Genomic DNA, 12,384 nt, shown 5'->3' on the forward strand with positions numbered 1-12,384 from the left:
CCTGAAAGTAGTGTAACATTGTGTGTCAACCATACTTCAGTTTTAAAAAGTGCTCATCTTATAAAGGATTAAACTAGTCAGCAATTGTAAAATTCTTATAACAGCTTTGGCATATGGTAAGTTCTCAGTTAATGTGAGTTATGGCGATTTTGAGAGTTTAAGTGACTTCTTTTTGTGTTCTCTACAATGCCTCACATACCAAAAGGATCTCTGCACCATCACAGGTGCATAGAATAAAGTTTTATCCTAATAAGGAGTCAAATCCCACTGAGATACCATGATTTTGTGCTTTTGTCAAGCTCAGCCCATCCCAAGAAGTTGACCCAGCCTGTATCCATTATCAGAAACTAATTAGCTCCTCTCCCTTCTGCTCCCAGAACCTGATGAAATTAGAAGTCCATTCTCCAATCTACTCTTTGTCTGCCACTTCCAGAACCCCTGTTGTCCAAGAATTGCATCTCCATTTTAAAAATGCTTATGTCCAGGGGCGCCTGGGTGCCTCAGTCAGTTAAGCGTCAGGGTCTTGATTTCAGCTCAGATCATGATCTCAGGGTTGTGAGATCAAATCCTGTATCGGGCTCAGTGCTGGGCATGGAGCCTGCTTAGGATTCTCTCTCTTCTTCTACCCCTCCCCCTCCCCTCCTCACTCCCCACTAGCGCATGCTCTCTCTCTTCTTAAAAAAAAAATTAAAGTGCTTTCGTCCAGAACTCACATTGCATCAGCCTATTTAGCCCATGTATTTATATGTAAAGGTAGGATGAATCACTCCAGCCCCTCAATGTATTTGGAAAAGCAATGAGCTAAGGAAAATCTGTTTTGAACCTTGTTAAGCACTCATACTCAATGCCTGCTGAGGGAACTTTTTTAAATTAAACATTTTGTTGAATAAAAGTCATTCCATCCAGATAGGATTTCCATTTCCCAGCAGGCCCTGGAATAGGTGTGCCCATGACACTCGTCTCAGTACCTGCCTGGCTGAGGCACTGAGAGCTCTTGACTTTCTAAAGTCATCTCATTCACAACAGACTGTCCAGGGACTCAGATGGGCTCCTGAGGCTTTGTGAGTACCCGCAGACCTCCAGCAATTCTTAGTTGGTGTCGGGCTCTGTGTGGCCGATGGCTTGAGTCAGGCCAGCCTGCCCCAGTCCAGTCACGAGCCCCTGACCCCAGCCATCACTTCATTTTCACATCCTCAGGTTTCCAAGTGGGGGAAGCAAGGGAACACTCTAGCCCTAACTCTAAAAATCCTCCTGAAAGAATGGATCAAGTAGCAACCAGCAGGGGAAACTTCCCTTGCATTTGAGGCATGAGATCAGTCCTTGAGCATTTTGCTCTCAGCTAAAACATGTGAACAATGGATGTTTCCTGTGACTTGTATTAAATTCATCGACCTCCATGGTGAATCCACCAACCCCCTTGTTAATTCTAAATGGCCTTCTTATTTTCTAAGCAGGAGCAGAATTTCTCAATGCCTTTTTTTTTTTTTCTTTAGGAAAGTCACCGAGTTTTTTTTTAGTTTGTCTAGCGTTTTCTTGTTATAAGGATGGGAGTGGTGACTTCTAAGCTCTTTATTTTATTTTTTTCAAAGATTTTATTTATTTATTTGAGAGAGAGAGAATGAGAGACAGCACTAGAGGGAAGAGGGTCAGAGGGAGAAGCAGACCCCCCGCTGAGCAGGGAGCCCGATGTGGGACTCGATCCCGGGACTCCAGGATCATGACCTGAGCCAAAGGCAGTCACTTAACCATCTGAGCCACCCAGGCGCCCTCTCAATGCCTCTTTTATATAGATTAAGAAACAGCTTCAAAAATATTTTAGCTTATTTATTCAGATCAATATAGACCCAGAGAAAAAGTTTCCTTAAAATAGTACCCTATGTTTGCTGGCTCATCCAAATAACACACACTCTCTCTCTCATTGCTTCTTTAAAGGTGGCTGAAAAGCTGAACTGTTCCCTATTTGTGCACCCCTGGGACATGCAGATGGATGGACGGATGGCCAAATACTGGCTCCCTTGGCTTGTAGGTTTGTGTCAGCTTGGCATCTGGAAAAGAGGATTAAGATTAAGCCTTTGGTTTTCTTCCCAATTATTTCTGGAACCCTACTATGTCAAAAAGAGAAAGTATGAATAATTAACAGGATTGTGAGTTACTGAGCTCTTGGATAAATGCTATATATATTACCTTAATTTTAATCATATCCACACAAAACTCTATGAGGTTGACATTATAATAACCATTTTATAGGGAAGAAACTGAGTCTCTGAGTGGTTAGGTAAGCTGTCCAAGTCACACAGTTAATAAGTGAAAATGGAATTTGCACAAATCTGTCTGACTCCAAAGCTACCTCACTACAAAGACTCCCAAAAAGGCTCCAAAAATAAGTAATCATGCCTGCCTAATAGATTTTTTTAAAGAACCAACAAGAGTATCAGCTCTAGGGCACCTGGGTGGCTCAGTCGGTTAAGCGTCTGCCTTCAGCTCAGGTCATGATCCCAGCGTCCTGGGATTGAGCCCCGAGTCAGGCTCTCTGCTGAGGTTGACCGAGGAGGAGATTGCTTCTCCCTTTCCCTCTCCCTCTGCCTGCCATTCCCCCTGCTTGTGCTCTCTGTCAAATAAATAAATAAAATCTTTAATAAAAAAAAAAAAGGAGTATCAGCTCTTACAATGAGAACGCTGGAGTTACAAGTGTAAGGTCAACTTCCAGCACCCTAGATTATAGATGACCCAGGCTTTCAATTTTCCTGTTATCTGCTCCTTTCTGCTGCTCTTTGTTCCTGCACTATTCATTCATGGTTCCACATGAAGGTAAGGGAGAGGGCAAGAGGAGCCCTCTGCTTGGCCTATCCAATCTCCTTATTATCCCTGATAACAAGAAATGGAGACAGGCAGCAATTCTGTGGCCACAAGTAAAAAGTGTGGCTCATCTACAAACCCAGTAAATAGTGGGTTTCCCAGATGTACAGGTTTGGATTTTCTTTAGAGAGGCCATTATCCATTCTCTCCTCAGCCCAATTAGTACAAGTAATGATAAAGTAACCAACATGAAGAATTAAATGGAGCAGTATATTGGAAGTGAGAAAACTGAATTTCAGTTCCAGCTAGTCTCTAGTTCTCTGTATAACCTGTGGCAAATCACTTCACCATCTCAGGCCCATTTCTCATGTGTAAAACGGGAGAGCTGGTCTGCACTATCTTTCTGCTCTGACATTTTGTGGCTCTCTTGATTGCTTTTGGAGACCAATGTATTTAGTAAGGCAGCTTCTTACCCATCCTCCACCAAATTTTGAGCAACAATTAGCAGGAAGAGACGACCTAAGAGGCACCAATGCTGTCCAGCTCCAAAGGAAATCTCATCTTAATTCAGACAACACTTTGATTAGTCCCACAAACTTCTTTATAATTTCCCACATGAAAAACAGAGAAGAACATGTGCATAAAGAGCCATTTCATTATTCATTTATGCAACACACATATACTGATGCTCTCCAGCATGCCAGGCCCTATACCAGGCACTGAGGATACTGACATGGACAAAACCTCTGCCCTCCTGAAGCCAATGTTCTGGTTAGAAGAAAGAAATGACAAACAGATACACAGCTCATAAACAAACAAACAGGCTAATTTCAGAATTCTATTCTGGACACAAAAGTGGTCATCAGCAGACTGGAGGATTCCCAGCAAGGGAAGGACATGATGCAACGGACACTGTAAATATCCCACTTTGGCTCCTGTGTGGAGAATGGATTATGTAACTATGGTCCAAGTAACTAATGGAGAGCAGAATGACAGGACCAAAAGGAAGTGAGGCTGTTCATCCCCGTGCCTTCAGGAAGCTCTGCCCACAAACCACTCCCAGATAGATAGGAATCTATCGTGCTTCCAGAATTCCCAAAAGGCCAGGGAGCCAGAAGCATCTCTGTCCATAGAGCAATGACAGGCTTGGGAAAGGATGAGCATCTGGTAAAACCCCATTTGGTAGCCAGGAAGTAAGTCTTCCCCTGAAGGTACAGGCTTGCCTGTGGAGCCCCCAAAGATTTCTTGATCACAGTCTGAAAAGCAGTTGCCAGGAAATGTAACCCAGACTAACTCCGTGGGGGTGAAGGCATCAGGCATGAAACAGCCGCTTCTTCTAGGGGCACAAAGCACTCGAAACAACTCATCTTAATCCAGTTTTTTTCGACCTCATCTCTAAGAGCACAAAGGTTTGGCAGGAATCATAATTTTTTGTTAAGATTTTTATTTATTTATTTGACAGAGAGAGAGACAGCGAGAGAGGGAACACAAGCAGGGGGAGGGGGGGAGGGAGAAGCAGGCTTCCCGCCGAGCAGGGAGCCCGATGCAGGGCTCGATCCCAGGACCCTGGGATCATGACCTGAGCCGAAGGCAGACGCTTAACAACAACTGAGCCACCCAGGTGCCCCAGGAATTATAATTTTTGTTAATATTTACTGAGTCCTAAGTGGCAAGAACAAACGCATCTTACAGATGAGGAAGCCGAGGCACAGGGAAGCAACTAATATTTGTTGAGCACCTCCAATGTGAGGTTCTGGCCAGGACCTTTCCCAACATCATCATTTTCAAGGCTCCACAATAGTCTTGGAAGATGGGCAACAGGATCCCCATTTTACAGGTGAAGAAGCACAGACTCAGGAACATTAAATAATTTGTTGAAGGCCAGGAAGCAGAAAATTAGAAGAGTTAGGGTTCAACCCAGATTCACTGTACTCTGCTTGCCCCACCACATCCAAACTGAAGTGGAGGAATTGGGACAAAAGCTAGGTCCTCTGGCTCCTTGATTCTGTTGTCCACTAGATGACTCCACCTGCAAGTGGCAAATATGAAGCTTCCAATGGTCTGTTTGCCAAAGTAATGGCTTGTAGACAACCAAGCCATGCTGGGACAGAGGGACCTCACATTTCTCAGCATTGACAACCACAGCAAGCTGCCATTCCCCCAACCACTAGTATCACTGAGCTTCTTCCTGCTTGAGATGACAAGCCCTGCACCCTGTGACTGTTTCCTCTTTTAGGAATGCCAGCAGAGACCACCACCGCCATCTGCTCCATGATCATGGGAGGAGTGTTTGAGAAATTTCCCAAACTGAAAGTGTGTTTTGCACATGGAGGTAAGGCCCTATCTGCATTACTCAGCTCAGTCTACCATAACAAAATACCATAGACTCAGTGGCTTAAACAACAGAACTTAATTTTCACACAGTTCTGGAAGCTAGAAGTACAAGATCAAAGTGCCTGCAGGGTTGGTTTCTGGTGAGACTGGTCTTCCTGGATCGTAGAAGGCCACTTTCTCACTATGCATGTGATGTGCCATTTTGGATGGGTACAGAAATGACCCAAAGGAACAGGAGCTGATCTAAGGGAATTAGCCAGCCATGTGGATTATCTGGGATTTCCCTGGTGTATATACTGGTTCTCTGGCAATACACACTCTGTGTTGAAGGAGGCTCTGGGGAGGATCTTCTGTGCAAGCAAATCTAATCCTAAATCTCACTGTCCCTCTCCTTTTTCCTATCAGATTAAAGTCCCATCTTATAACCTCATTTAACCTTAAATTACCTCCTTAATTACCCTGTCTCCAAATACAGTTAGATTGGGGGTTGGGGCTTCAACATAGGAATTTTGGAGGGACCCCATAATTCAGTCCATAACATGCCTACAGCTATCATTCTAGTCATAAAGTATATGATGGTTGGGGACCAAATTCCATTTTTGTGGACAAGGTTAGTTTGCTTGGCGTAGTTTTTGTTTAATTTTGTTTTGTTTTGTTTTTGTTTAAATTCCTCTAGTCAGACTACAAGCTCTCCAATTTGCAATAGTCCCTACCATTCTCTATTATTTACAAATAGGTCTATTTCATTCATTTACATTTCCTGCTTGGTCCCTGCAAGTAATTGAGTTTCTGACTCTTGGGCACACACACATACCACCATTACCACTACTTTTGATGGTTGCATGCATGGCAAAACATTTTATGGATATGCCATCATTATGTAGATATTTCCCAGTTGATAGGTTGCCTCTGCCTTTGCTATTATAAGCACACTACATTTGAAAACCTTGACCACATATCTTTACACACTTGTATTCTTTCTTTAGGATAAATTCCTCAAACATGAATTTATAGATGAGTTCATATCACTTGTTCTGAGTCATCTCCCAGCATTTGGGACACAATAAATCCTTTGTAAATACTGGACTAGTAACACCTCTTTGCATACAACATGAGGATTGAAAAATATCCTTTTCAATTGACATTAGCCCTCACTAACGAGTTTTACTTGCAGGTGGTGCCTTCCCTTTTACAGTTGGAAGAATCTCCCATGGATTCAACATGCGCCCAGATCTGTGTGCCCAGGACAATCCAACCAACCCAAAGAAATACCTTGGTTCCTTTTATACAGACTCCTTGGTTCATGATCCTCTGGCACTCAAGCTGTTAACAGATGTCATAGGAAAGGTAAATTGGGTCTGCCATGTGGATGGCTTATGGGGAGCGAAGTATAGGATCAGCAACCAGTTACATGGCCTCTCTCCAAAAAGGGGATGGAAGAAAAGGCATTAGAAGAAAGGAGAGGGACAGTGAGATTTAGGATTAGATTTGCTTGCACAAGAGATCCTCTCCAGACCTCCTTCAACACCATGTGTACTGTCAGGGAACCATTATATACACCAGGGAAATCCCAGAAAAACCACATGGCTGGGTAATTCCCTTAGGTCAGCTCTGTTCCTTAGGGTCATTTCTGTAGTCACCCAAAATGACACAATGCAATATGGTAAGCACGAAAAGAGATACCAGTTTTTTGGGGCGCCTGGGTGGCTCAGATGGTTAGGCATCTGCCTTCAGCTCAGGTCATGATCCCGGGGTCCTGGGATCGGGCCCCGCATCGGGCTCCCTGCTGGGTGGGGAGCCTGCTTCTCCCTCTGCCTCTGCCTCTCTCTCTCTCTCTGACTCTCATGAATAAATAAATAAAACATTAAAAAAAAAAAAGAAAAGAGATACCAGTTTTGAAGTCAAATTGACCTGTGTTAAAATCTTGGCTCTACCTCTTACTGATTGGGTAAATTATGAACCCAACTGTCCTCATCCATTAAATGAAAATTGGAACATTAAAGAAGGAGGAAATGACACTTGACAGGAGGCAGGGGAAGATGATGAAGGGTCTGTATACCACTGAAATTTTTTTCTGGAATACGGTACAGCCTTCATTTTGAAAACAATTCTCTCATTTAGTCCAAAAAGACCAACATAGTATTACTTTAAACTTCACAAGATAGAGTCTTTCCTTTGTTGTCATCTGTTCGCAGATCTCATTGGTGGCATTTCTACCTTTAAGTCCTTTTTGAAAATGCTAACTCTGCAAGTTACACCATTTTTAGGGCAAAGTCCAGTTTGAATCAGTGAAAAGTCTGAAATATATACTATTTCAATTCCCTCATATTATTTACAAATATCTATAGGTTTCCAAATTTTCAAAGAAAAAAAAAACCTTGAGGATTTCTTTAAAAATGCGGATATTTAAAGATTTGCAACGTGGTACTTGGATTGAGAGTAGACGCTAAGGTATTTAAAATCTTGTCCAGCAGAAAAAGAAGTCCATCATTTCAAAGCTGCAAGTTCTCCATCTCCAGAATGGAGATTTCATCTTACTTTAAAGCTGTTTCTCTGGCTTAAGAAACTGACTAGAATATAAATGTTAAACATTCTGGTTTGGTAATAAATTATATAGTTGAGCTGTGCTTCTGAGCCTTCTAGCTTTTATGTTGTTCCTGCCAAAATGGGTGTTTAGCAGTGGGTTGTGAATGTTGATGATTATTGGTTTGGATACAGGGGTAATGGGGAAGAAATTACAAAAAGGAGAAACTGGAAGAGACTGTGGGTGACTGTGACTTTGAGTAATGGAGGAGGGGATGTGGGGAAGTGGTGTGGAATTGGGGAAAGAGTCATCCTGATGACCTCCCATCAAACCTAGTACTCCTGGTACCCTTAGAAATGGTAAAATCAGGAGAAAATGCCCCTGGCAAATACAACACACCTCTTTTGAGGGATACCTACCATTAGCAGTGAGGGAGCCTATCAGCATCAAACAGCACTCAGGACAATACATATTGCCAGGGGGTCAGAGCAAAAGAGGAAGAACATGGTAAATGGCTTGTGGTAATTAGCAGACAGACTAGTTAGTGAGCACATGTGAGCACCACCCCTTTTAGCTACCCCCAGAAAAACTGAAGAGGGCACTTTGCAAAGTCAGTGGTGCTTAGAATTTACATTCAAACTATGAAGGCTTGAGCCATTATAATTTGGGCATCAAAAGCAAATGCAACCTCATTTTATGTGACCTCACTGTCTGGTGAATCCAGGACACAGAAGCAATATATATTAATAATTTGGATTCTCTCTAAAACATTAATGCTTCTTCATTCTGGTTATATTCACATTAACAAATCCTCTCAAAAACAACCCCCAAACTAAAATGGCTGAGGAAAGTCCTAGCATGACAGCCAGACAAGAGAGAATCATTAGAGCTTTAACGGGAGGTCTCCGGGAGAGAAAAAAATGGAACTGATGGATTATTTCACGGGTTTGTGAGTTTGAAATGTTGATTACCAGGCATTCAACAGATCTGTTGATGTATTAGGAGCAAATAAGCAATATGTACATAGAAAATTAAGCAAATGAAAGAAAAGGAAATAATTAACTCTAAGAAAACAAACACCCATATGAGGACAGATAATCATTGTACATTACTTGACTCAGCAGTGAACAATATTTACAGTCGTAATAGTGTAAATACTAAGTACTAGTTTAAGTGAAAATTCTAATTCTATTGGGAAAATGGAGGAGAGAAGCTGGGGTAACAAAGAAATTCTCAAGGATCATAATGAGAAGTCAGTAACTCTCTAAAGCTAATAAATCAAGAATGGAATAAGGTAATTATATAGAACAAGGAAGGTAACTATCAGAAGATGCAAGGTAAAATGGTAAAAGTGGCTGCCTCGAAAGATAAGAGTTAGGAAAGATATTTTAGTGATATTTGATTATTTAACTATGTAGAGGCATTACTTTGATAAATAAAAATTTACATAATACCCTAGGAGTAAATGAATATATAGAAAGAATATACAGAGAAAAATAAATAGAATAATAAACATTTAGAGAAGAAAGTATATATACCAAAACTATTTATTGAGCCCCTACTATTTCTAAAACACTGTGCTAAATGAAGGACTTAAATTACATAATCTCTGACAGGTCTGAGTTGATATCTCATTGTAATTTTGATTTGAATTTCCCTGATGATCAGTGATATTGAGCATCTTTTCATGTGTCTGTTGGCCATATGGATGTCTTCTTTGGAAAAATGTCTATTCATGTCTTCTGCCCAATTTTTTAAAGTGGATTATTCATTTTTGGGGTGTTGAGTTTTATAAGTTCTTTATATATTTTGGATAACCTTTATCAGATATGTCATTTGCAAATACCTTCTCCCAGTCCATAAGTTACCTTTTAGTTTTGCTGATTGTTTCTTTTGCTGTGCAGGAGAAGCTTTTATTTTGATATAGTCCCAGTAGTTTATTTTTACTTTCGTTTCCCTTGCCTCAGGAGACATATCTAGAAAAAAGTTAGTACAGAGGGTGAGGGCACCTGGCTAGCTCAGTTGATAAAGCATGTGACTCTTGATCTCGGGGTCATGAGCTCAATCCCACATTGGGCATGGAACCTACTTTAAAATTTTAATTTAATTTAATTTAATTTAATTTAATTTAATTTAAAAGTTGCTACAGCCAATATCAAAGAAGTTACTGCCTATGCTCTCCTCTAGGATTTCTATGGTTTCAGGTCTCACATTTAGGTCTTTAATCCATTCTGAGTTCACTTTTGTGTATGGTGTAAGAAAGTGGTCTAGTTTCATTCTTTTGCATCTTGCTGTCCAGTTTTCCCAACACCATTTGTTGAAGACTGTCTTTTCCCCACTGGACATTCTTTCCTGCTTTTTAATTGACCATATAGTTGTGAGTTCATTTCTGGGTTTTCTATTTTGTTCTGTTGATCTATGTGTCTACTTTTGTGCCAGCACCATACTGTTCTGATCACTACAGCTTTATAATATATCTTGAAGTCCAGAAATTGTGATGCCTCCAGCTTTGCTTTTCTTTTTCAAGGTTGCTTTGGCTATTCAGGATCTTTTGTGGTTCCATACAAATTTTAAGATTGTTTATTCTAGTTCTTTGAAAAATGCTATTGGTAGTCTGATAGGGATTGCATTAAATGTGTAGATTGCTTTGGGCAGTATAGACATTTTAACAATATTTATTCTTCCCAACCCATGAACATGGAAAGACACTGTTGGGTCATCTTCAGTTTCTCTGATCATTGTTCTATAGTTTTCAGAGTACAGATCTTTCAGCTTTTTGGTTAGGTTTATTCCTAGGTATCTTATTGTTTCTAGTACAATTGTAAAGGAGATTGATTCCTTAATTTCTCTTTCTGCTGCTTCATTATTAGTGTAATTTAATTTAAAATCTGCTACAGCCAATATCATAGAAATGCAACAGATTTCTATACATTGATTTTGTATCCTGTGACTTTACTGAATTTGTGTATCAGTTCGGTGGAGTCTCTCAGGTTCTCTATATAGAGTATCATGTCATCTGCAAAAAGTAAAAGTCTTACTTCTCCCTTGCTGATTTGGATGCCTTTTATTTCTTTGTGTTGTCTGATTGCTGTGACTAGAACTTCCAGTACTATGTTAAATAACTGTTGAGATTAGACACCCCCGTCTTGTTTCTAACCATAGAGGAAAAGCTCTAAGTTTTTCCCCAATGAGGATGATATTACCTGTGGGTTTTTCATATATGGCCTTTATTATGTTGAGATATGTTTCCTCTAAACCTACTTTGTTGATGAGGGTTTTTATCATGAATGGATGTTGTACTTTATCAAATGCTTTTTCTACATCTATTGAAATGATCATACAGTTTTTATCCTTCCTCTAACTGATATGATGTATCACATTGATTGATTTGTGAATATTGAATCACATTTGCATGCCAGGAACAAATCCCACTTGATCATGGTGAATGATTTTTTTAATGTATTTTTGGATTCAGTTTGCTAGTATTTTATTGACAATTTTTACACCCATGTTCATCAGGGATACTGGCTTGTAGTTCTCTTCTAGCGGAGTCTTTATCTGGTTTTGGTATCAGGATAATGCTTGCTTCATAAAATGAATTTGGAAGTTTTCCTTCCTTTTCTATTTTTTGGAATAGTTTGAGAAGAATAGGTATTAACTCTTCTTTAAATGTTTGGTAGAATTCACCTGTGAAGCCATCTGGCCCTGGACTTTTGTTTTTTGGGAATTTTTTGATTATTGATTCCATTTCTTTGCTGGTTATCAGTCTGTTCGAGTTTTCTGTTTCTTTCTGTTTCAGCTTTGGTAGGTATGTTTCTAGGAATTTATCCATTTCTTCTAGGTTGTCCAATTTGTTGGCAAATAGTTTTTCATAAAATTCTCTTATAATTATTTGTATTTCTGTGATACTGGTTGTTATTTCTCCTCTCATTTGTGATTTTATTTATTTGGGTCCTTTCTCTGTTCTTTTTGATAAGTCTGGTTAGGGGTTTATTAATTTTACTGATTTTTTTCGAAGAACCAGCTCCTGGTTTCACTGATCTGTTTTTTTTTTTTGGTTTTTTTTTTTTAGGTTTCTATTTCATTTATTTCTGCTCTAATCTTTATTATTTCCTTCCTTCTACTGGCTTTAGGCTTTATTTGTTGTTCTTTTTCTAGCCCCTCTAGGTGTAAGGTTAAGTAGTTTGAGATTTTTCTTGCTTCTTGAGGTAGGCCTGTATTGCTGTATACTTCCCTCTTAGGACAGCTTTTACTGCATCCCAGGGGTTTTGGACTGTTGTGTTTTCATTTTCATTTGTTTCCATGTATTTTTTTTATTTCTTCTTTGATTTCCTGTTTGGCCCATTAATTGTTTAGTAGCATGTTATTTAACCTCCATGTATTTGTGGTCTTTCCAGATTTCTTCTTGTGGTTGACCTCTCATTTCACGGCATTATAGTGAGAAAAGGTGCATGGTATGACTTCAATCTTTTTGTATTTGTTGAGGTCTGATCTGTGACCTAGTATGTGATCTATTCTAGAGAATGTTCCATGTACTTGAAAATAGTGTGTGTTCCACTGTTTTAGGATGGAATATTCTGAATATATGCTAAGTTCATCTGATCCAGTGTGGTTCAAAGCCATTGTTTGTCGATTTTGTTTAGATGATCTGTTCTTTGATATAAGTGGAGTGTTAAAATCCCCTGCTATTATTGTGTTATTATCAGTTAGTTCCCTTATGTTTCTTATTA

The 12,384-nt window shown here is 39.8% G+C and overlaps 1 protein-coding gene across 6 annotated transcripts in view; it reads left to right on the forward strand.

Annotated features, from left to right (window-relative positions):
• Nucleotides 1-12,384, forward strand: part of ACMSD (aminocarboxymuconate semialdehyde decarboxylase) — a 71,119-nt gene that overhangs the window by 35,659 nt on the left and 23,076 nt on the right. For all 6 annotated transcript variants that reach the window (XM_027588889.2, XM_027588890.2, XM_027588891.2 and 3 more), the window contains 3 exons: nt 1,933-2,026; nt 5,033-5,128; nt 6,305-6,477. In XM_027588889.2, the coding sequence (XP_027444690.1) occupies nt 1,933-2,026; nt 5,033-5,128; nt 6,305-6,477 (363 nt within the window). The remainder of the gene's footprint in view (nt 1-1,932; nt 2,027-5,032; nt 5,129-6,304; nt 6,478-12,384) is intronic.

The sequence above is a fragment of the Zalophus californianus genome, chromosome 3 (genome assembly GCF_009762305.2).
Source record: "Zalophus californianus isolate mZalCal1 chromosome 3, mZalCal1.pri.v2, whole genome shotgun sequence".
NCBI classification, from domain to species: Eukaryota; Metazoa; Chordata; class Mammalia; order Carnivora; family Otariidae; genus Zalophus; species Zalophus californianus.